Raw genomic sequence first — 27,407 nt, 5'->3', positions numbered from 1 at the left:
CTATCTATCTATCTATCTATCTATCTATCTATCTATCTATCTATCTATCTATGCATGTATCTATATACGTATCTATGTATCTGTGTTTGTATCTATGTATGTATCTATACATGTATCGATTTTGGTCTATGTATATGCGAACATAGTTTATATACATACAAAGAATGCGAGTAAAGGATAGAAACAAACAGGTATATACTTGCAGAAAATTATGACTGTTTTAAAAGCCCACGTAGAATCTGAGTATAAATTTTAATTATATGGTGAAATAAATGCTAAATCATCCAAGAAGTAGGACTTGGTCAAGGACAAACAGTGCAGCTGCATTTCAGACTGGCAACATTTCTCTCTCATCCTTGAGGCAAACGGTGTGCCAAAGGTCAAACATTATCTATTATTGACTTTATAGTGCTGTCACTGATAATTGTTGTTGGCACTTGTCGCTGTGTGACTTTCGAAGTCTCAAATAATCGTGCACATCATCTTTTGAATCAAATTATATAGTATGTGCCTGCTTTTGAAGTAATTTGAATTTACACCTCCAATCATATATATAATGGTAAACTTTTACCTCAACGTGAACAGCTTTCTGAAAGCTCTGAGTAATAGCTTGACAGGTACGTGTAGATTGACCGATAGTCTAGCAATCATTAACCTGAAAAAAAAAAAACAGTTCAAGATTCCTCGCTCTATACTGACGCCTGTAAATGTTATCAATAGTGTAATAATCTTGTAAACACATGAACTCATGAACACATGAAAATATACATATCACGATATTTATTTATTGTCGATCAAAACAATTGCACATTTCCCTTAGCAAAGAAGTGGGGTCGGTCAACCGAAAAATGCCACATTAATAACGACATCGTAAGATGTGCATATCATCCAAACGGATACTGAAACATGCAAGAGATGTTTGTCCCACTCAATCAAGCATCGCAATTATTATTAGGAACTGGACCGAAGCGCACCGGAAGATATTATCTCGTTGATTATGAGGTACATGCTATTGTTGTACATTTACGATAGAAATATGAAGAAATCGACAAAGGCTGACAACCTTGAGTATGAGTCATCGTCCCCGTTTACGCAAGTATACTCATTCCGACAGCAAATACCGAGTTTTCATACATTCCGCTCAGGTAGGCGGCGCACATGAGAAACAATTCGTTTACACATTAAAACACATTTTTTACAGAATATATGACACACATGACGACCATTTACATAGACATAAATAAGTATTGCGCATAACTAGTCTACGTAGTATAAACATGATTGCGTGCATTAATACAAATAAACACACACGCGCGCAAACACACTCACATATAAACAGAGGTACATGAATATATACATGCATAGTTATATTTACTTTGCATACATATTTTAGGGGAAATATCATTTTATTGATAAGAGCCTATATGCAGGCTTTCATCCAATAAGTGAACAAGGAGGTTCAATGCTTTTTTCGTATCCAAAGTCCTCGTATAATAACTCTCTGTCTGGTTACCGAAAAACGACTCGGAACTCGGTAGAAATTCCTTACATATTGTTTTACCTTACAGTCTGTGCTCTCGCTGTCGCTCGTAACAATCGTATTACGAACAAAAATGAAAATTTACGAAAAAAGTAAATGCCTGATCGGCCATTTACGAATAATTTTGTTATTTTTGAAGCCTGATTTTCGGTTAAGATTAGGAATTCCGGGGAAATACTGTCATATCTCGTCTTTCAAAAACTACTCTGCCCCTATCATCGTCGCATCGACACATGGCGATAACTTTGGACTTTGACCTGTGCTAACATGAGCATGCGCGAAAAGGTTTCAAGATTCTCGGGTCGTGTACTCAGATACTGGTGTGCCATGCATTACGGTAGTTTCGAGACACCCAAACACTCACACGCTGTCAACTTTCCGAATGGACGGTTGGAGCGGATCGAGGGAAGCGGGCAGTTATAAATGCTTTAGATGGATAGTACCCTCAGCTGCGAAAGGAAGTTAGGAAAAAACGGCAACTGATATGACAAAAATTGGAAACCATGAAACCGCCGAGAAGAGATCAAGAACAGTAAGCCTGAAAGACAGTCGACCTGCAGTCCGGACCGCGCATGGTTGAACGACGTACCGCAAAGTGTTTGTCTGTGCATGGAGGCACTAAAGCGAGCCGGAAATCTAGCCGGAAATCTTAGTTGTCATAGATTTGTCATTTGACGATGTGCAGATTGAATTTTTCTGTGAACTTTCTAATTTTAATAGGTTTCCTTCAAAATATTTTACAAGAAACTGTCTCAGCAAATGTTTTGAATACTGATAGTTTTCTCTGATGCTCCATAGACAATGCTGTGCACAGTCGCACGACGAAAGTTTATCCAGACACACAAACATAACGATCATCTGCAGCACTTTAAAAATGTGACTGTCTCTGTGAAAACATTTGCAGGATCACCAGTTTCAGTTTGCGCACTTAAATTTGCAGTTATAATGGGAAAAAGTTTGTGCGAAACCACAGACTGCCAAATGTTCTGATCAGTGGTTGTCCTAAAATAATTTTAGAGCTGAACATGGCATAATGACTGCAGCTATAGAGGTATCACCTAGTACCAAATGGATGACATGCATACTTTCAAAGTAACAGAGCTTTCCAAATATGAAAAACAGAGGACAGATTTTCTAGCATCTAAAACTTGTGCAAACACTGATAATATTAATGACTACTTAATATTTTAATATATATAACCATCAACCACTGAGAAATAAAATAATAATAAAGATCGATTAATTGAATAACATTCATGGGCCGGTTGACCAAAATGACACACGTTATTGAGACAAGGAAGAAATTTTAATGCTACAAGCATTTATGACCCATGGTGTACTGGTTATGCGATGGATCTTTTGAAAATGGGTATCAAAATATGAGTGTTAATTGTCATAAAAAGCTAAAAAGGAATTTTTCGTTTACCTTTGTCTATCATGTAATCATTCATTATTCATTGAGTACCAGAAGTGCATGTTGAAAATTGGCAGGCTCGGCATTACAGGGAGAGCACAGCTTACAGTCATCTATAAATTCAGTCATAATTTTCTGTGACTATATATATGTTTGTTTCCATCCTTTTCTCGCATTCTCTGTAAAATGTGAACGCCCATACATATACATAAACGAACATACATACATACATACATACATACATACATACATACATACATACATACATACATACACACACACATACATACATACATACATACATACATACATACATACATACATACATACATACATACATACATACATACATACATACATACATACATACATACATACATACATACATACATACATACACACAGACACACACACACACACACACATACACATACATACATACATACATACATACATACATACATACATACATACATACACACATACACACACACACACACACATACATACATACATACATACATACATACATACATACATACATACATACATACATACATACATACATACATACATACATACATACATACATACATACATACATACATACATACATACATACATACATAACATCATATCTATGCATTCATGCATGTGTGTGCGTGTGTGTGTGTGTGTGTGTGTGTGTAAATGATGAATACACCTTGTTTTCATATTTCCGTTTATACTTGAAGTCGTCTGATTTAGGTGCTTAATTGCATAAAAGTCTTTGCTTGTCGTCTGCATCCTGATAGGTGATCAGAAAAAAGTAAATGAACACAACGTTAAGACAATGTTAATCACAAATAAAGATATCATTTTTCCACAAGAAACCAAGTAAATAATGGGCTTATATTGGTACACTTGTGTTTTTGTCTGTGTTTGTTCTTTTCCTTGGCTGGCTGATAGGTTTTGCAAAAATCCCAGGACGGCAAACAAAGAATTATTTTTAAATGGCCTTAGAGCAGACCAGAAAGGTTTTTTTTCCTACTTGTTCTGATAACATGACATTCAAACAAATCAACTGACCTGTGTCATGCACCGTCTACTATTTCTTGCATATTGACCATATGATCCTTAACCTTTAGTAAGGTGATCTTAGAGCATTGTACTATTTATACCACTCCAGGTCATGTAACCTATTCCATACTTGCCATCCATTTATCCCTGAAATCACGACTGGCACCTATTATTCTCATGCAAATTAGTAATCAGTCACACTTTTATTCATATGTAAATAAGTAATCACCACACTTTAATGAAAGAAAATCATTATCATATCAATAAAAGTGTAGTGATTACTCATTTAAATATGAAAAAGTATGAACGATTACTAATTTGCATGAGAACAATAGGTCCAGTCGAGATGCCTAAAGCATTCACACACATTCAATAACACAATAAAGACAATTTTTCAACTGATATGTTATAACATCACATTTTATAATTCAATTTTAACTTTCTTTGAACCATGCTCAATATAAGCAACATGATTTGTTGATGAAGATCTGTCTATTTTTTGATTCGGCGTCTTCTTGGGTTGGACCAATCCTGTCTGTTTTGTTATGTTGTTTCGTAGCAACTTAAGAAACTGGTTTACTTACAGCTTCCTCTGCTTTAACACTAGATGAAAATGGTAGATGTATTCGACTCATGCTTTTGTAATGAGATCGACACACATTTTAGGCGCGTAAACCGTCATCTGATCTGTGACCTGTTTGTTCTTTGATAAGCTTCGCATCGAATCCCTGATGGTACAGAGATGTTGCCACACTCACCTGAAATTATCAAACACAAAAAATATGTCACAAATAGCATGGAAATAAGTACAGCCTTTTTATTTAATACGTTTGTGGAATAGAGGAAAGAAATTATGTGATATTGCCACACACACAACAAAATATTTTGATCAATGAATTTAATGTTATAACTTTACAGAATTCGTTTTATGATTGTATAAATATCTTAGTAAAAGAATAAATTACCTTGCCAGAATGCCCAGTGTGATGGCCTTCTATCCAAGCCATCTCGCACATTTGCTTCACGTAAAGACGCCTACTTTCTGGTAGGAGAACTTGATTACCCCTTGGCAAGGGTCGTCGATAGTACGGTCCTGTCGGCGGTATCATCGCCAAGTTCTTTTTATAAGTTGAACTACACATCGTGGATTGGATGAACTCTGTAGTAGCGGCTGCTCTTATAGGGCAGGTTGCCCGTGTAAATCCACTTTGGTTGTTTTTACATGGCCGTCCATGGACCTCTAGGAAGTCTCTAGGGTCATCAGATCAGACAAGTTGACAAGATCCATCTTGACCAGTCAAAAACACCAAAATGGCATTGAAAGCCTGATGCATCCACGAGGCAATCACATGCATCTACAGATTGAATGCCTTCTCCCTAGCCAATAGCCAATACGACAGAGTAAAGCAAGCCATTTTATTTAACCAATCAGACTAAAACAGTTTACTTCTACACAGGTGCATTATACCACGCTGTAGCCCTTATTCACATGCAGATTTGCAGTTGACCAAAGCCCTTGTCCTACTTGTCTGGGATAGGTCGTTCTCCCAAACTCGCATGCCAGGTGCATAATGACCTCTGTGAACCTTTCGACGTACAATGGTCGCTCCATTCCATTGTGGGTGTTAAAATGAAAAGTCGACAATTTATTGGTACTAAATTACAAATTTTTAGAGAAGATTGGCCTGTTTTTCGTGGTATAAGTCGTTAATCGCACCTCGTAGGTGAGCTGTTACAGTTGTAATCACCACACTTATGGTCAGGAACTTGTAAACATCACTCGGCCTTCGGCCTCGTGATGTTTACAAGTTCCTGACCATAAGTGTGGTGATTACAACTGTAACAGCACACCTACTCGTGCGATTAACTATACTAATTTATTATTTAACAAGCAAGCAAGAATTTGTGTGGGAGGGAATGTGATTAATATTATTAAGTGTATAACTCATTCCTATGCAGAGCACTGACATCACGCCAGGCAATGCTAGTTGAAGTGTCAAACAATCTGACCAAAATTGCAACAAGTGCTCACTGATTTAAATGTCAACAATTTTAACCTTGACATGGTTGTTCACACCCCTCTTAAATTATTTACGTTCAGACTTGTCTGCACTTTCCAACAACGATGGGACTGAAAATTTTCTGTCTTATTTTATTGGGGATCGTCTCAGCCACACATGGTCAAAGTAGGTCGGATTTTTTTCATTTTATCTCAATTTAGCAAGGATGGTTACAAAGTTACCTACATGCTTTTGGCAGGAGCGAGTTGTAATATTTTTAAGGGGCGGGTCCCCAACGGAAACGGACTACTAGTGTGTAGTCGGCAAGTGGTTTTAACAAGTGGGCCATGCGAGATCACTATACTCTCGAAGTGATAATGTCATTTTGAAGAAAACTTAAGAAGAAATATTGTCATGATTGGGAGGTAAATAGCGCATGGTATATTTATTCCTTGATTACCCGACAGCGTTCATATCATACTTTCTGGGGTCAATTTATTGTCAAAAAGCGATAGTATACACGTCTCAGTTGTTTTTGGCATGAAAAGGTTTATATGTAAACTTCATTTTCTTTTTTCAAAAAAATTAATTGAGTTTTCTTTAAGTGGTGATATTTAAATGAAACTTGTAATTATGGTAACCTTTCAATACCGACGAGTATAGCGACGAAGTAACACGAGAGTTCCCTTTCGCTAAGTTAGTATCACACGTGATATTAAGAGGCTCATGTCTTGATACTGTGAACTTTAAGCACCGTAATATTTTGAGGTTATCACCCAATATCGCCTGTTTCTATGTCGTATCAGCATGAGTGTCATTTGTGCTGCGTCAGACACAAGACGAAGCCTTGTTGCTGCGGACATGAAAAATTATCACATAATGGCCGGCACGCAGCCAATTTATTTGATCTTACCGTAAAAAATTCAAAGTGCATAGATATGACATCAGTCCATGTCCTTGTACCAACTTTGAATAAAATCGGTTGAGACGTATACCGTTAAATATCACGGCTTAAATATCACGGCTGATATTTTACATTAAACGTCACCAGAAAGGAGCGATATGGGCGTTGGTATATGATAATCATTCTTATTCCTACTTTTAAACTTTGAAAGTAACAGCATAGTAAACATCAAGATCTTTTTATTTTTTACAGAAAGTGGAGATGGATATAGCTGTGACTTTGAGACTGGTATGTGTGGTCTGTCAAACAAAGAGGGCAACCCAGTGAAGTGGGTTCGGAATCAGGGTGGAACGCCAACGCCGAATACAGGTCCATCTACTGATCACACCAAATCTAACAATCAAGGTAAAATCAAAACAGTCAGATGCACGCGCTAGAATGCCATGAGTTTTAAATTCCGACTCAGGCTGCATAATTCGAATTAGTATATTGCCTGTTTAAGTTTAACATGTTAAGTTTTCTATGAGATCGACTCGCACTGACAATCAATGGTTTACTACTTTGTTTGCTAGGGCTGAGGTTTCAGCATATCCAGTCCCCTTAACGTATCTATTTCCGGCTAAAATGTCGCTTCTGTGCCCTAGACAGAGCCAGTTACTGGCACTACAGATAAAACGTGTTTTATTGGTTTCTTTCGGATCTTTCCGAAAGTATTGCACTGAAAGTTTCAGTCTTGTATGGGCATTCCGACCCTAACAATTACTTAAAACGCAGACTACGGTGTAGAGTCGGAGTTGGATGAATGTCTACACACGACTGCAACTTTCAATCTTGTACTTTGAATTTTGTAAATCGGGCACCGAGGGCGTTGTTCTGAAAGTACACTGAGCAGCGTCCTCTGTCAAGTGTTACACATTCTTCACAGAAATAAATGTTTTTGATAACAACAAATTAATACCTCTTATATCCAAATGTTCCTACATGAACCACATACGTGAAACTCATTTGTTATCAATAAGCTTGCTCTTAATGTTATTCAGGAGAAAACAACTCTGTCAAACATATTGGTCGATATATTTATGGTAGCTACATACCTTATAGACAATTTCAGATTTTCGCATCTTCATTTAGCACATAAAGGTTTGCAATTTTCGACTTTTATCAAGCAGACAAATACTTTGTGTGGGAAGGACATTCATAGTGAGATGTGCCGAACTGTGCATATATGTAATAATTTTTATCCAAACTTCGCAAGAAAGTTGAAGTATTACGAGAGTTTCGTGCGTTAAGTGACACCTTTGAGTTCAAGTTGAAAAATGAACTCTCAGAGTGTATTTTGATAACTATTGCCTGCTTAACCATTTTGGCATATGATTACGTATTCTGTAGGTTACTATGCCTTTGTGAACGCTGCTCTCCTAGGCAACGGCGGAAAAAACGACCATGTTTACCGAAAAATTCAGCGCAACAAGCAACAGCTGTTTGAAATTCTGGTACTACATGTATGGACAACATTGTGGGTCCTGACGATATCTGTTGCAGACTGGAAAACTGGAACCTCAGCTACTATCTGGAAACGATGGTTCGACCAGGAGATGGATGGATTCTTGGTCAAGCTAATATCATCTCCAAGGAATCCTACACGGTGGGTTAAGGTAGTACGTACCTGGAAACTGAAATACTAATTGTTGCTAAACCTTTCCTCAAGGAAACTTTAAACCATTATCTTTTCTTGATCAAGATTCAAAATCAGGATTTAAGTGTAAATTTGGTATCGGGAAACAAACTAGTGGCATTTGAAATTCAAATAACGGCTTTCTCTATGTTATCTCTATAAGGAAAATTAAATAGTCACGAAAATAACACCTTAAAATCTTCAATTACTTCACAGACTTCAAAACGAATCTACACGAGTAGTAGACCAGGAAAAGTTTTGTAGAAACTAGAGTGTTCGAATATCTGTCCCTGAGGCGCATTCTACCATAAGTGTATATAGATAAAAAGTAATTTTCAATATTTTAAAGGAAATGAATTAGTGAACATTCAGTAAGGCGTAGGGTAGGGTAGGTAATGTGTCGACAGCTGTAGCGAAATTTTCTAAAAACGAGTCAAAAATATTCTTCATTGAATTGAAAGAGTGAAGTCGATGGTTTATATGAAACATGATTATGTCCTTTCTGTGTAATGCTCCCTTTGACATAACCGGCCTGGTGAGTGTAAAATTATCGTATATTATTTGTTTCCAGATTGAATTTGAGGTATACAATCGCATAGCTATCAACGCGTTCGAAGGTGACGTTGCATTGGATGACATTGCTATAGTCAGTGGTTCTTGTGAAGAAATCGGTGATTGTGATTTTGACCTTGATATGTGTTCATGGACAAACGACGCTGGAAATGACTTTGATTGGTCAAGACAAAAGGCGGGCGATATGACTGTCGGACCGAGAAAGGACCATACTTTATCGTCTGAAAATGGTAATGTACTATTTTCATTTACTGTACTGTTTACATTGAGTGATGTCTACTAAAGTATTCAAATAGAATTTTCATCATTTATTTCCATGTTACCTAGTACATATTTTTTCTTCTTTTCCGCGTAGTTTATTTTGTTCATCTGGCTTTGCAGTCTTCCACCGGAAGTGACAGGGAATCACGGTTGATAAGTCAACAGTTCAGCTCAACCGATGTCAACGGCAGGTGTCTACAGTTCTGGTTAGTAATTTTCTGTCCTCAGTTCGATTAAGATTATTTGTACAAATATTAACCTTATATGTTGATTTATACAAAAATATGAAGGATAGAGCTCTTGATACAACCAGAATCAAATTGCCTAAATAGGAATGTATTGAAAGGGACATACATTCTGATATCAAATATCATCTTCATGGTTAGTATGTTTGCAGTCTTTTTGATTTTATATAAATACACGAAAAACCTGTGGCGATTCTAACACATCATCAAATTACCAGCAATGTGATATTTTAAATTCTGAGGAATTTCAATATAAAAGTGATGTATACATATTTCGTACCGACACACACTCTGTCGATACTCAGCTACGCAGTATTAAGGGGGACAAGAATGCTTCTTGCTTGCTTCTTGCTTGGTATAAATAAACTATTTCAAGGTTGAAGCATAAGATCTAGTTACATACATATTTTGTCAATCGACATCCGGGAACATTAAAATGTTAACAGTTCCAATGTATTTTATAGAAAATGACATTCTATCAAAGACTTAGACCTATGAGCCTACAACACTGTAGATCATGTTTTCGGCAGAAAGGTTGCGTCATCGTTTTAGTATCGGATTCGGTATTCATCTTAACAGTCAGGATTTTGTCTGTTTATTTGAATATTCAGTCAATAGACTCATTTGATTTAAAGATTCAATTGCGTCCTGTTATCGGACATTACCCGTGATGCTCTTACAGTACTAATATTCTTGGCTACTATCTGTTACAAATGTGTTGTTAAAGACTTCTCTCACTTTTTCCTTTGTTTGCTCTTGTGGAAATGTTAATACAAAGGGATACCACGCTAGTATCCACTTTGAATTTCAAATTAAAGCATCAGTCAATATTGGGTAATTTGTTTCTCTACAACGAAAATTTGCACTGTGATATGACCCCTGATTTTTATTTCAATATAACGTTGAAATCTTTCATTTTAGATCACGTGAAGACCGTTAAAGATAGTGCCGTGTAAGTTGAGTACAAGTTGCAGTCTCGACTTTTATAACTGAGGATTAAATTTCTAATTGATTGGCAATTTTCCTTGCATATTGTACTGCATTACAGGTACTACACAGTTGGTTCAACGGGAACAATAACTATCTACGTCGATTATGGATCAACATTTCCATTCGAACAGCCATACTGGAGTTTGACTGGGAGTTCAACGAACGATTGGCAGAGAGGGTTCGTACCTGTCGTTAGCGAAGTTGACTATAAAGTAGGTGACATTCTGTCTTATTTATTTTTGTGAAGTATCGCTTTGAAAGATTTATATCTTGCATGATAAAATATGCTGAAATTTGAAGCGGTTATCTCTATACACAATTAAGTAATGCTTCAGATTGCATGTCAATGGAACTTGATTCAATGCAATGTAACGCTACTTTATAACTACTGTAATTCAACTATATTACATTAGAAAAGAGATGAATCCTATCAGATTTTCTGACCATGACGAGGGATATTCATCCGGATTTTAAGAATTCGACGCCCTACTAACTGTACCAAAGAACATGACTTTGTATTTTTACATTTACTTTAATATAGTGTATATAAAGCATTACCAATTTTGATCACGTTAGCTGAAGAAAAGTAAACGAACGGATCAGAAATTATCTCTGGCCTGTCTTTTGGTGCGAGAGCTTCACGACGGGCATCAGTGTCTCGGTAGACTTCTGACTCAGAGTCTCTCTCTCTCTCTCTCTCTCCTCTCTCTCTCTCTCTCTCTCTCTCTCTCTCTCTCTCTCTCTCTCTCAGATAATTATAGAAGTTGCAACGGGAAATGACAGAAACGGTGTTGTAATGATCGATGATATAAGACTTACTATTGGCTGGTGCGATATATCACCGCAGTCTGCTTACCCACCTGTTGATACTCAGAGTAGGCCTACAGCGCCCCCACATGGTATGTCTTACTAGTCCTGTTTCAAAATGACCTACATTACACGTCCTACACACATGTACTGCATACTCTGATTGGTTAATCCACTTCTCTAAGGTCCACTTTCGGAGCAGTCATTGGAGGGACCTCATGTCTTAGGTCTCAGTATTATGTATTATTCAATTTACAGCTTCCTGATTGGTTAATGTGTAGGTCTGGTCCTCCAGTGTTCACTGCCTCATTATGCAATGTCCCATGTACTTTTGGATGATGCCTGCACGCGGTCGCAGCTCGATCCCAGTATATGAAGAAAGGTACTCATGCCGAGTATTTGTCAAAATATCTAGTTAGATTTGACCTTGTTCGAGAGTTCCTTCACTATTCATGGCATTATTTGCAATGATTGAATGGATCAAATACCCTCTGCAGCTTTGTGTTCTCTTCAATTGCATATGTCAGTGTTTTATTTCAATTGTCAATAATTTTTCAGTATAGTACATTTCCACGTTTGATCCTTATTTCTGTGTAACTTTACATACTAAAATCATTCTGTAATGTATATTGTTTCAAACTACGAAATTTGATGTATAGTGCTATACGAGGTAGAAATTTAATATATATATATATATATATATATATATATATATATATATATATATATATATATATATGTATATATATATATTATACGAGGTAGAAATTTAAAATATATATAATATATGTATATATATATTATACGAGGTAGAAATTTAAAAGATAGATAGATAGATAGATAGATAGATAGATAGATAGATAGATAGATAGATAGATAGATTGATTGATTGAGTAATTTTGAACGAAGTTGGCATCGGCACTCAGGTTCGAAATTACTAATTTTAGGACCATGCAAATCAGTGAACTCACTGCATATTATACACTTAATGTCGTAACCTATGGGAGTTTCGGATGCGCTATTTTGCGGGTTGCGGGCTGCGGGCTGCGGGTTGCGGGCTGCGGGCTGCGGGTTGCGGGCATGAAAATATGTGTGATTTTTGGTATCATTTTCGCTAGTAGATAGAATAAATGCTAAAATAGTATCTAGATGATTTGTTTATGGAATAAAAGCCGTGAACTTCTTGAATAATGCCGTTATTTTAGCTTACATCTGGTAAAGCACCACCAACGTCAGAATAGTCCATTTCCCATCCAACATTCGCCGTTGCACAGCGCACTGCCGATCAAAGCTTTCGAAATGATATGACTGAACACGGATGAGTAATAATATGAACACAAGACAGATTTCACAACAACTCGCTATATTAACTTTTTATGTAATGATTAGGACGGATAGTTTAAAAGTAAGTTTCGGATCGTTGACAGCACAGATGAACTGGGAGATGAACTTCGGTTCGTTGAAACTCGACACGCCTAATAATTGTTACTTTTTCACAGAATGCCATACCCTTCTCACACTTCAGATTAGTTCAACCGCCGATAAAAGCACAATTTTCAGAATCGTTTTCAATGCCGTTTAAAATTATTTTATTGTGGTGAACACGATAATATTCCTAGGAAACTTTTCATAGTCACGCTGGATCAAATGCATATGGAGCGACTATCATGCTGCAGGTGCAAGTCATAGAATATGTTCATGATATTAGGAGATACACAATTATTGAGAGCTGCAGAACACAAACTCATCCAAAAATATTCCTATTAGATCGATTCCTGAAAATAAGTTGTTACGTGCAGAGAAAACGAACAAAAGGGTGAACTCAGCAGTTAACGTTTAAACAAAATTTATTACAAAAAAAAAACTAATTGCTAAGTCAGGGATAGAGTACAAGCTTTAAAAGTGTACAGACTACTTATCTCAGCTGGGACGGCAAAGCTCCAGTCTCAGAGTTGTAACAGTCAGTTGAATGAATGAACAGTCCTTGCAGGCTTGCAGCTGCACAAAGTCCACAGTATAAATCCAGCGTTGACAGTGAAGGTCTTGAAAAGTCTTGAGAATGACTACTGCTGGAGTTTATAGTAACACACAAGAGACACGATCCCAAAAGTCTGACTGGAAGCTGTGCACGTCCCTTTTATAAAGGCATATAAGAACAATCTAGAACTTTTATTGACATGCTAATTACTGTTCTAAAATTATCTCCCTTACACAACTAATCAACTTTCCAGAACATTCCAAACATGACTAATTGAATTCAAGGTTGTGAGGTCATCAAGGGCAGTGACCTTGAGAATGTTCTAGACTAATTGAACTCAGGTCATGATGAGTGTGGGGGGGAATGACCTACATAACACACCCCTCTTCAAAAAAAGAAAATTTTTCAAAGAAAAATCTTTCTTTGCAAATGTAATCTTGAAAAGGATTTAAGTACTCAAATTTTGTTTTACTCTAAAGTAAAATTTCTTGAAAGTGAACAACAATAAACTCTAAATACGAGAGAGACAGTCTGCAATTAAATTGTCTCTGCCTTTGATATGTCTAATATTAAGATTAAAACTCCTGTAACATTAAACTCCATCTTAGCAATCTCTGATTTTTGCCTTTGAATTTCTGCAGAAAAACAAGAGGGTTGTGATCAATATAAACCACTATTGGCCGATTTGAAGAAGTAACATAAACTTCAAAATGCTGTAAAGCTAATATCAAAGATAAACACTCTTTTTCAATTGTAGAGTAGTTTCTCTGGGATTTGTTAAATTTGCGTGAAAAATAGCAAACAGGATGATCTATACCATGACTATCCTCTTGCAATAAAACAGCACCAGCAGCCGTATCACTAGCATCTACAGCTAATTTGAATGGCAAAGTGAAATCTGGTGCAGACAATACTGGGGCACTTTGCAGTATGGCTTTAAGTGTATCAAATGCCTGTTGGCATTGCTCTGACCAAACAAACTGTACTTTCTTTTTAAGTAAGTTAGTCAAAGGCTCAGTAATTGTGGAGAAATTTGGACAGAATTTTCTGTAGTAACCAGCCATACCGAGAAAGCGCATCAGTTGTCGTTTGCAGTTTGGTATGGGAAAACTTGAAATGGCACTGATTTTGGCATCAACAGGTTTTACCTCACCCTGTCCTACAGTATGTCCGAGGTAAGTTACCCTAGCCCAACCAAACTCAGATTTGGCAAGGTTGACAGTCAACATTGCTTTGCTCAGTCTCTCAAAGAACTTCCGCATGAGCTTGATGTGTTCCTCCCAGGTGTCACTATACAGGACGACGTCGTCAACGTAAGCTGCACATCCGTCTAGCCCGGATATGACGTCGTTGATCATCCGTTGGAACGTTGCCGGAGAGTTCTTCATTCCGAATGGCATCACCTTGTACTGGAACAATCCGTCTGGTGTAACAAAGGCGGATATTTCACGAGCACGATCCGTCAGAGGGACTTGCCAAAATCCCTTCAGTAGGTCAAATTTCGTCACATACTTGGCTTTTCCCACTCGGTCGATGCAGTCATCAATCCTCGGGATTGGGAAAGTGTCTGTCTTTGTTAAAGTGTTGACCTTCCCAAAGTCCGTGCACATACGATAACTGTGGTCTGATTTGGGAACAAGTATGCACGGCGAACTCCAGTTACTTTTACTGGGTTCAATAAAGTCATTGTCCAGCAGGTATTTGACTTCTTCCTGGAGATATTTCGCTTTTGTTGGATTCAGTCTGTATGGATGTTGTTTTACAGGCTTACTGTCCCCAACATCAACGTCGTGATAGATGACGTTTGTCCTCGTTGGAACATCTTGAAACAGGTGTTTATATTCGTGGAGCAGTTCTTTCACCTGTTGTTGTTGTTCTGGCTGGAGGTGTGCCAACTTTGTAGACTCCAGCTTCTCCAGGATTTCTGAGTTCTGAAGCTTGACCGAGCCCAGCTTTGAGTTTAGAGTATTTTCACTCAAGTCAGTTTCAGTATCACTATCTTCATAATGGTTTGAACTGACTGCACTGACAGGCTGAGTTATAGTAGGATTATCCCTATCCAAAATATGGCTTAAGCATATTTATGTGACATAGCTGTTTTTGTTTTCGCCTGTCAGGTGTTGTTATGATGTAATTTAAATCACTCAATTTCTTATCGATTAGATATGGCCCAAAGTAACGAGCATGGAGTGGTTTGCCAGGAATTGGAAGTAGAACAAGAACTTTTTGACCTGGTTCAAACTTCCGTTTTGAGGTGTTTTTATCGTATTTGGTTTTCATTGACTGCTGAGATGACTCAAGATTTTCTCTGGCTAATTCACATGCTTTAGAGAGTTTCGTACGAAAATCTGAGACATATTGCAAAATATTCAGACAATCATCATCGTCTGATAGGAATTTCTCTTTAACGAGCTTAAGTGGGCCACGGACTGTATGTCCAAATACAAGCTCAAATGGGCTAAAACCAAGAGACTCCTGAATTGACTCTCTAACAGCAAAGAGCAAAAAATGAATTCCTTCATCCCACTGTTTCTCTGTGTCAAAACAGTAGGTCCTAATCATGTTTTTCAAAGTTTGATGAAATCGCTCAAGAGCACCCTGACTTTCTGGATGGTAGGCGGATGACCTATACTGTTTAATGCCTAGCTGATCCATTACTTGTTGAAAAATACCAGACATAAAGTTGGAGCCTTGATCGGACTGGACACATTTAGGGAGGCCGAATAAAGTGAAAAATTTGACTAAAGCTCTCACTATAGTCTTTGTCTTTATATTTCTCAGTGGTATGGCTTCTGGGAACGAGTTGATGTACACATAATTGTCAGCATGTACTCATTTCCTGATCTTGTTTTTGGTAGGGGCCCAACACAGTCTATTAGTATCCTACTAAATGGTTCTTGAAATGCAGGAATTGGCTGTAAAGGGGCCTTTGGAATGGTCTGATTCGGCTTTCCTACCATTTGACATGTGTGACAAGTTTTACAGAAATGTGCTACATCCTGCCTGAGATTAGGCCAATAAAAGTGACTGAGAATTTTATGATAAGTTTTCCTGACTCCTAAATGACCAGCCCAGGGGTTTCATGGGCCAGGCGCAATATTTCAGCACGATAGGGCTTTGGAACCACAATTTGATGTTTTATAGCCCAATCGTCATCAACCAAGACATCTGGAGGTCTCCATTTACGCATGAGAATACCGGATTTTGTATAATAACAAACAGGGCTATCTGAAGTTTTACCTTCATCATCTACCCTGTCAAACAAACACAAAATATCTGGGTCTTTGTGTTGTTCTGCAATGAGATTTGATCTAGAAAATGTCTGACCTTGGTCAGCAGAAGTTTTACTGGAAGTTTCAAATCCACGAGGGATAACAGAATGATCCGTGTCAAACACCTGACTGAGAAAGGTGTCATTTAAGTCAACATCTGTGACATTATTTTGAGAGTATTTGATTCTCGGAAGTTTTCTTTGACATGGCTCGAGTAATGGCACATGAAGGAAATAAATCGGGTATCTCTTGTTCAATTGGCTCTGGATCCTGATCTAAAACTAGGATTATCAGTCACAAGTGGATTAGTAATGACCTTGTCCCCAGCAAGGTCGTTTCCAAGAAGAAGGTGAATCCCTTCAAAAGGCAAAAAAGGCCTAATACCTAAAGTCACAGGTCCAGAAACAAAGTCCGAAGACAAATAGACATTATGGAGAGGAACAGGAATGTAGTCATTACAATCTACCCCTTAATAAGAACTTTAGAACCTGAAAATGACTTTTCAGAAAACGGCAGGGTATCTGCCAACAAAAGAGACTGGGAAGCCCGGTATCTCTTAAAATTTTGACAGGGGTAGCGGAAGAGAAATCACTAGAAAGTGATATAAAACCATTATGAATAAATGGCTCGAAAATACCCATAATGCTATCTTGAGAAGAATTGACCTTGACCTCATTAATTGGGGATGAGAGGGGTTTAACCTCAGAAAATGTGTTGCACACATTATTAGACTCTAATTGAGTTGATGAAGAAATAAAGCCGGTTGGCTTAGATCCACTTTGACCACTTTGACCTTCACGTTTTCTTTTCAATTTGAAACACTCTGACATTAAATGGCCGTCTTTCTTACAATAATTACAAGAAAGTGTACCAAACTGTTTGTCAGAAGGAGATTGAGACTTGGATCTGATGATGTGGGAGTGTTACTTGAACTCTGTGAAACTGTTGTCATTTGATTTTCTACTCTCCTTTGAAAAATTCTTGGATGAAAAGGAGGAGTTAAATTTACCTGCATTGTTTCTGTATGAAAAGGACTGGGATGGTTTGCTGAGAAATGAAGATTTGTGGGTCAATGAATAATCATCGGCCAAACGTGCAGCAACCTCCAATGTATCTGCCTTTTGTTCATTGATAAACGTCTTGATGTCACTCCGAATGCACCTCTTAAATTCTTCAATCAAAACAAGTTGTCGTAATTTGTCATAATTCTGACTGACCTTTTCAGAAGAGCACCAACGATCAAACAGTTGTTCTTTTGTTCGAGCAAATTCAACATAAGTTTGATCCTTCACCTTCTCACAATCCCTAAATTTCTGACGATAAGCTTCAGGCACCAACTCATAGCCCTTGAGAATTAATTCCTTCACAGAATCATAATTTGAAGCCTGCTCTACTGACAACTGAATGTAAATTTCTCTGGCTTTACCCACCAAAGCACTCTGCAAAAGCATAGACCAGGACTCCTTAGGCCAATTCAGACTCTGAGCAATTTTCTCAAAATGAAGGAAATATTTATCAACATCCTTTTCTTGGAAAGGGGGAACTAACCTGAAATGCTTAGTGATGTCAAACTTGTCTGAAGGAAGAATTTTCCTGATTGTCCAAGCTCTAAACGTCTCATTTCTAACTGTAGTCGATGTTCTTCCAATTCTCTCTCCTTTTCTCTCTGTCTTTCTTCCATTTGTAATTCTTTGTCTTTCATTTGTAATTCTTTGTCTTTCATTTGTAATTTTTCCTGCCTTTCCCTTTCTTCCATTTGCAATTTTTCCTTTTCTAATTCCAATTTCTTAAGCTCCAAATCTGCCTGTATTTCTAATTCTAATTTTTTGAGTTCGAAGGAAGACTCAGGCTCATAATCTTTTAAGGCAGACTCCTCAAAATGGCCAGAATTAACTAAATGTTTTGCAATCTTGAACTGAATTTCTCGCTTGCGCATAGATCTTTTGACATCTACTTTAAGGAAATTTGCCAGTGCTATGAGGTTGTCTTTTCTGAGGGAATTAAATGTGTCCTGATCAAGGTCATCCATAAATTCGTCTGGCTTGAATTCCGCCATGATTGAATTTCGCTGAGTTCACAGTGTAAAGTAGTTTTGAAAGGTAGGCAAAATGTTGTCAAACGGCTCAAAATATTCGACTCCCGGACGAGCCCCCAATTTGTTACGTGCAGAGAAAACGAACAAAAGGGTGAACTCAGCAGTTAACGTTAAACAAAATTTATTACAAAAAAAAAAAACTAATTGCTAAGTCAGGGATAGAGTACAAGCTTTAAAAGTGTACAGACTACTTATCTCAGCTGGGACGGCAAAGCTCCAGTCTCAGAGTTGTAACAGTCAGTTGAATGAATGAACAGTCCTTGCAGGCTTGCAGCTGCACAAAGTCCACAGTATAAATCCAGCGTTGACAGTGAAGGTCTTGAAAAGTCTTGAGAATGACTACTGCTGGAGTTTATAGTAACACACAAGAGACACGATCCCAAAAGTCTGACTGGAAGCTGTGCACGTCCCTTTTATAAAGGCATATAAGAACAATCTAGAACTTTTATTGACATGCTAATTACTGTTCTAAAATTATCTCCCTTACACAACTAATCAACTTTCCAGAACATTCCAAACATGACTAATTGAATTCAAGGTTGTGAGGTCATCAAGGGCAGTGACCTTGAGAATGTTCTAGACTAATTGAACTCAGGTCATGATGAGTGTGGTGGGGGAATGACCTACATAACAAAGTCAACGCACCGACGTGTTTTTCCCGCTGAAATTCTCGCGTAAAATGTTAGCGGAATGTCGTTCTCTGTGGTCGTGACCTCGGTTGAACCGAAACGGCAAAGTAAGCTAAGTCCATTGTCGTACGTCTTTTTCTTTTTAAAGATTTCATGAAAAATACACGGCATTTAAATACACAACACTTCTACGCTTTTTGAAGTCAAATCTTTCCTTACACATTGCATTTAAGTAGGCATTGTTTAATTTTCTGTATGTGTTGCCCTAGAACCGAATTGTGAATAGATGCATTACAAAGAATTTACTTCCTATGGCCTGATACTAGAAATGTAACAATTTTCATTCCGCGATAAGTGGCGACATTTCCGAGGCGCGAATTTTTTTGTCAGTCTGGTATTATTTCTCACTCACATCCATGGCAAGAAAGAAAAGTGATTTCAGATCCCAAATTATTTGTGATGGCCAGGCAGCTCGGAACAAATAAATTGGTCCTCGGAATCGCCGCTTTTAGTTTAGCAGATTTTGATTTTTTTCAGAAACATGACGTATTTCACCCACTTGGTATGGTCTGTTATAGCATTTTTAGTCCAAAAAATCAATTTTACAGCATATATGTTTTCAACAGCCTTCAAATGTACAGTATTATGTTAAAATACACAATATGGAATATGTTGTGTTTCATTAGTTTTAACCATCTTGACCTGATGGTGAAATATGGACTTGGCAGGAAAAGGGATACTGTACGATAGACCTGATCATGATTATTGATAATAGACACCTTCTAAAGGTTTTATTTCTTATATACTAAATGCCATATTACATATATTAGAAATCTAGCCATAATTCTAAAAACCCGCAGCCCGCAACCCGCAGCCCGCAACCCGCAACCCGCAGCCCGCACTTTAGCAGATACCTGGGAGTTTGACCGTCCAATAACTTTCCGTATTTTGTTAGTACGCGGAGTCCCGAATACGGGAGACGCGCGACGCCTCTGTTTGACCTTTGACCTAGCGATTATCGGATGTGAACAAACTATTTTACGGTGAGTTAAAAACATAAATTAATTGGCTTCGTGCCAACGATCCCCCGGAGCAGTAGATCGCGCGCGTTCCACTCATATCGCGCGTGCCGCATCCCACAAAATTTACCATAGAATTAGTATATACGGACGATTAATGGAGGGAGGTGTATAATGATAGGGTTATACACAAAATACGGCCCTGTATGGACTCGGGCTAAGTGAGTGACGTATTGGACTCGCCTTCGGCTCGTCCAATACGTCACTCACTGAGCTCTCGTCCATACAGGGCCGTATTTTGTGAATAACCCTATAGTACAGTATAAACGGACATAATCTTATACCAGGTTGAATAATCTGTAGAGAGTGTTTGTGGATTCTTGCAGGTTTGCTAAATGGCTCTGATAAATTTCTTGATCAAGTCAATTTTTCATTTCTCCAAGAGTTTGCGAGAGGGATATTCATTCATATCTGTCCAAATATCGGTATATGTAGGTTACGACCGGTACGACGTCGACTGACCCACAAGAATCTATGACGGCTGGCACCAGCTGCAGTCAGTTGACTGCGAACAATTGTTCTCACACGGTCAAAATTTTCGATCTTTGGAACATGATAAATGGCTTACTGAATTATATAATAAACCCCATGTGTTTCCCTTGAAGCTCTATTGTTTCCTCTTGTCATTCACAGGCCTCACTGTTGTCGATGCGGCCAATGCCCCCGTCAAATCAAAATGAAAATGAAAAGCGTGAACTTTGTACGTAACCAACAATTGGAAAACAACGAGCCGACATGACTGTAATGCATAAAGGGGCAGGGATAAGTAAAAACATGGAAACTTAACACTTGAAGGTTTGTCGGGCATTTTTCGTTGCAACTTTCGGCCGATCCGTAAACATCACGAATAACGTAATACTTCAGCGGCAGCCAGGACGTACGTGGGACATTGCATAATGAGGCAGTGAAAATTAAAACAGTGTTCGGAAATGCAGGTTCTGTGTGGGGATGTCAACATCGCTGCAAAACAGTGCGTGCAATATCTTGGTACTGACTTGGATCAATCCTTGTCTGGTGAAACAGTAGCATCTGAGGTTATTAAAAAGACATGCTCTCGTCTCAAATTTTTATATCGTAATAAGAAGTTTTTAGATTTTCATAAGAGAAAACTGTTGGCTAACTGTTTGATACAATGCCGTTTTGATTATGCAAGCTCTTGCTGGTATAGTGCCTTGACTCTAAAAAGCAAACAAAAACTTCAAACTTCCAAAAAAATAAAGTTATACGGTTTGTCCTTGGTATGTCAGCAAGAGCACACCTTGAATCGCTTCACTTCAAACAAATGGGATGGCTACCTGTTAGCCACAGAGTCGCATATATAAAACTCAATCATGTTCATAGAGTTATATTAAGATTAGCACCGAAATATTTGTCTGATAATTTTGTTTTTAACAGTCATGTCCATAGAACGAGGTCCGGACCCTATTCTATTTTTATTCAAGGTGGGGCTCGGTTTTATCAGAATAGTTTTGTATATACAGCTAGTGTTGAATGGAACAAAGTTCCAAGAAATATACAGAGTATTACTTCAAATTCTCTGTTTAAAGAAAGTTAAAGAAGTATTTTATGAAGCAATGAATCAACGTGAGCAAAATGATTTTGTTTTTGTGAGCAAAATGATTTTGTTTTTTATAAATTGTTGTGGTGCCGATTTGCTTGTGATTTTATTTTTCGTGGGACCACAGTGGAAATAAGTTTTTAACTTTTCTGTGTTATCCCAGCACTTTTGTCTTTGTCTTTTTTCTTGTTTGTATTGTATGGTTATTTTTTTAAGTGCTAAATAAATCAAATCAAATCAAAAACACACTGGAGGACCGGACCTACATATTAACCAATCAGGGAGCTGTAAAGTGAATAATACATAGTAATGAGACCTAACGCATGAGGTCCCACCAATCAGCGTAACGCAAATGGATCTTAAATTACCAGATGAACCAATCACTGATGTTGGTACATATGTCATGGACCTGACTTATCAAACAGGACTACTAAAACTAAATATGGTATTATCGAAAAGACACAGTAACAACCTATGAATGTACAGAAATCAAATTTACGCTGTCTTCCTGGATAAGTGAAACGTGGCTCATAAAAGCCAGTTTTGCTGCCTTTATATATTTATGTGCTGTTACACAGTATTATAATATGACTCGTGTGATGCGGCCCACAACCGCACTCGCAGCAATACGACCCCACCAAGAGGTTATATCGAGGGATAACCTCTTTATCATATACCTATGCCCACGTTATTGAATGAATAAATCTCGTATATTAAAATATGATACGTTTCACTGTGGTTTTATTGATGGACTACATTTGTTTGCGTCATCTTGCTAAGGCGGATTGATATACTAGCGTCTGACATAATCTTTCAGCTGGCTCATTGCCAATTATTTTACGGTTAACGGTAGTCTGGCAGAGACCTGCGATTCGCGTTTCTTCCTGTTGGAACACGGGCGCGCCCTTCAGAGACGCGACGCGAATCCCAGGGTCTGGACGTTCTTGCAAGCGACCGGTCGGATTTCTGCCTGATCCGGGTACTTTATAGAGCTCCACACATCCGTTAATCAAAACAAAAACTAACAAGTAGCATAGCCAAATAAAATTAAAAATGAAAAATAAAAACATACCGCGTATATAGGTCTACCAGCTACTAGTATATATTCTCTCCGCCCAGTTAGATAGGTTTTTCTTTTGACATCACTACCCTTATGAATATTCATATACTTGCAAGAACAGACAGTCGCTGTGTCTGGCAGCGCGTGCTCACAGCTGCACAGCCTTCGAATGCAGGCCCATCGCGGCGCGCACAAAACAAGGCACAGCGACTGTGGAGAGTCTAGGTTTGACGGTTGAGCAGAGAAATGCTTGAACTCTGTCATCAAACATGTAGGATATCTACCAAATCGGTACGGTACATGCAAGTGTTGTGTTTGGTATTATTTTCCAGAGCGCATTTACCATGAATACACGATATTTTTCAAAGTTGTGCTTTTGAATTTGCCGGACCTCCGACATGTCCGATTTGCTTGTCGTCTGCGCGTCTGTGCTTATGCACGGACGGAACAGCTGGTCTGTCATCGATCTGTCAGTGCCCGTACGGTGTGATGCATGCTCTGCTCTTTAATTTGTTCAAATTGGTAGCACTACTAGCAGGTCAATCCGATATCGACACATGTGTTTTATTTAGTTACCCCGCATTTCCCTATGCTTCAAAACCCTGCCACTTTTGGAGATCGGACATGATATCGTAGTCAAAGTCAAAATCATAGACGGGGCACCATAGTTTGTTTTGATTTGGGCGCCACCATGTAAGTAGTCCGGTATGCAAATCAACAGGCCGTATCAGGCTTTGTTATGTAAATCAACAGGTCGTATCACTTTTTCATATGCAAATATTCAATTGAATGAAAGAAAGACGCGCTGATCATTCCTTTCATATGCAAATCAACAAGGCGTATCACTTTATTGACATGCAAATCAACATGATAAATCATGCCACTGAACTCAATACAGACACAATACAGAGCATAGGTATATGATAATATTTTGATATCGACTGCTAATGATATGGATTGGCTTTGAAATCTCCTGCAACAGACTGACCTGAGATCTTGAATGGAATAGCATGAGATTCTGTATTCCTTTTATAGGTTAAAAGCAGATACTCACTTTATTGCTGAACAATAATGTCTTTAATAGTCTCGATCAACACCGGCGTTATTTATAGTCACCAAATGCATTATGTCACCCACCAACTGTCACAGGTGTTCGGTCAAAGTTACTGACAATATACTGGAAACGTTTTTTACATTAGGTGGATAATACATAATCATTGTTCTTTGACTACATTTCAGTGTCAACTCAGTATGATTGCGACTTTGAATTAGGCTCCCTGTGTTCCTGGACTCAGTCTAAAACCGACCACTTTGATTGGAAAGCTATACAAGCTAAAAGCAACGGTGGACATGGTCCTGTCATCGACCAAACTAGAAGAACAGGTAAAATGTTGAGGATAAAATATAGCGATCACATGCTTGCGCTTCATTCTTGTGTCCTGCAATGTGCGTGTCAAATTATTTTGGTTTACACATTAATATTGTACTAGAAATCATATAATTGTACTTTCTATTTTTCTCTGATTCAACAAGGCATACTGAATTCATACTCCAATTAATACTTCGTCACATTATCACCAACGTTTCCTTATAATCAAACGATGGCATTATACGTCATAATTTCACCATCATCACTGCAAGCACAATTCATCTGTACTGCGATAGCATGTCTTGAGAATGAAAAGTCGACTGATTGCGATGCTTAGTCGTACACTGTATAGAAAAGTTTGATTGTTGTCCATAAAATTTTTGACTTCACTATTCCTTTTCGAGACATAGCCGGATTTTCATCTCTCTTCATCTCGGCCTGGCTGCAATGCCTGATCATCGTTCAATATCTTGATGTATCCTTGAGTCAACAATGTGATACACCTGTGTTTGTAACCTGGGGAGTTTTATCGAACTGTGAATATTGGTATCAGTATTCGAAAAATTCAAGTGCAGTCCAATTTGGTACTATTGAAAGTTACTTGACTTTGAATAATATTTTGCTGAACTATGATTTCTCATGGCGATAGCGGTTTAGATTTTTGTTCCGTATGGGCCACTCAGTTGACGGTCTAGACGCATTCTCCCTTCATGCATTTTGCGCACAGGATATTCTGCAGACACTATTTGTTCAACTTTGCTAATAAAATTCTCCTACTAGAGTGATAAAGGTTTTTCACAAAATACCGGGATCTACGTTCTTGAACACTGTACGGCGGAGGGAAAAGTGCATCTGCAGTAAGATGTAATCTTGCACAGACATAAACCCCGATTGTGTCATTGCATTACTATAGTCACAGACAAATAGAAGAAACAGACTCGCAACGCGACATGGCTTTTGTTCCATGGTCGTCTCGGTAGACTATGGCCTTTTCATATCAAAATGAGCTTCAAAGGTGTTAAACTTTTTGGAGACTTTGTTTGTGGTTGATAATTGCACGAGATTATGCGAAAAGTACGACGAGATGGCATCGTGCTGCCAGTCGCGTAGCAACCATACTTACTTTGTGAGCTCTCAGGGCAGAAACACTGCTTCACGCCAATCAAAAACATAACACGCCCACAGTTTCATAAACGCGTCCTTCCATCACCAATTTTTAAAAGACGATATGACTGACCGTAAACCATTGAGTAAAACCAGACAGTATCGATAGAAGATTTTCAAATTTGGTTGAAACACACTCATTATATATTCATAAAAATGTGAGAGAAATTTTTAAAATGGTAAAACTCACCTTCCCAAAGCTCAAAACTTTCCGTTTTCGCCAGCATGTCGATTCCACTCAGCACCACACGACAACAACAACACGAACTTTGCCGAACATACTTTCGCTTAAAAATTGGCGAAAATCCTGAAACTACCGAAGGGTGCATGGTCGGCACTCTTCGGAAAAGCGAGGCGAGAGCTACCTGAGGCGAGGCGAACATGGATGACTTACGTAACCGCTTCACGCCTTGAACAATACCCGTTTTGCCAGTCTGTTTCCATTTGTCTGTGCTATAGCGCATGTGTGCGTTTACCTTTCAGTAAAAGTTTATGTATCTCATCAAATATAACGAGTATTTCTTTATTTCGCTTATGTACACAGTAAATTAGATCCATTAGGTATTTGATGTCTTAATAAAATATTTGATTTTTGATATTAAATATTTCATCGACGATTTGCGTTCTGTTTGCATGTTACTGAAGGAAATGGTTGGTATATTTACATTGAAAGTGAGGACCAGACTGTCGGTGATAAAGCCCAGCTCGTGAGTGATGTCATACCTGCATCGGATCAATCGTGTGTCACATTCTGGTACCACATATATGGCACACACGTTAACAAACTAAAAGTTTATACCAAAGCAAAGGATACGACATCACGACTTCCTATTTGGCTACGAGAGGGCGGGGAAAGCGACGAATGGACATTCGGTTATGTTTCATTTTCGTCAGCAGACGACTTTCAGGTATTATATGCTTCGTAGAATTTTCCCTATAGACTGGAAAACTATTAAATCGTGAATTTTCAAAACGATTTCTCCCGTTACACTTTGTCTACATCAATAAAGCGTTTCCTGGTGAGTTATACGCTGGCGAGTACTTATCTTAGCCCGTGCATTTCTTAAGGTAGTTAAATTAATCCAGCTTCCTTACTATTTCAATTATTCACTGCATTGAAGTTCGTAGCAAGCAACGCACATTTACACGACGACTGTTCTAAATGATTTCAACGTTTGCATACAGTATTTGACAATTTCGCCTATAGATGATGTTTGTAAAATTGATTGACCGTTTTGCTAAAATTCCTTTCTCAAAGCTCATCTTCGAAGCTGAATGTGGAAGCAGCTACCATGGAGACATTGCGCTGGACGGAATCTTGTATATGAACGGAGAATGTCGATTTCCAGGTAGGTTGAAGATAATAAAACTGAAGACACTGTCGTCAATTGAAGATGTATGGCAAAACGCTAAGCTATCAAATTCATCATCAGACTTTTCTCAGTATTCTTCATAGCTATAACTGAAATTCACTTCATTTGGATAGTTTAAGCTTTTTATGCCTTGAAAAATCGTAAATAGATGCGTATAAACATGACAACAGCTTTGTGTTCTTGATCACGGTACTGTATTTCACACGCTTTCTCTTTCCGCCGGGGATACATTGATACACTGCGTCGACGATGTTGTTATGTAGACATGATTTGAATTTGAATATATTTCAGTGGATCCGAGCACATGTAGCGGATTTCGGTTAACTACAACCTTCCCTAACATCATTGCTGGACGGTCCTAA

The 27,407-nt window shown here is 38.1% G+C and overlaps 1 protein-coding gene across 1 annotated transcript; it reads left to right on the top strand.

The window, feature by feature from the left end:
* The first annotated feature begins 1,036 nt into the window (after positions 1-1,036).
* LOC139137828 (MAM and LDL-receptor class A domain-containing protein 1-like) lies at positions 1,037-27,407 on the top strand. The gene is made up of 11 exons (XM_070706093.1): positions 1,037-1,145; positions 7,170-7,322; positions 8,307-8,572; positions 9,164-9,395; positions 9,521-9,632; positions 10,720-10,873; positions 11,509-11,560; positions 24,379-24,522; positions 26,318-26,379; positions 26,931-27,021; positions 27,337-27,407. Exons 1-11 carry the CDS (start codon positions 1,037-1,039, stop codon positions 27,405-27,407), a joined length of 1,446 nt encoding a protein of 481 aa, XP_070562194.1.

This window comes from Ptychodera flava, chromosome 7 (assembly GCF_041260155.1).
Source record: "Ptychodera flava strain L36383 chromosome 7, AS_Pfla_20210202, whole genome shotgun sequence".
Lineage (NCBI taxonomy): Eukaryota > Metazoa > Hemichordata > Enteropneusta > Ptychoderidae > Ptychodera > Ptychodera flava.
Note: the sequence above shows the minus strand (reverse complement) of the source record. Positions and strands in the feature narration are given on the sequence as shown.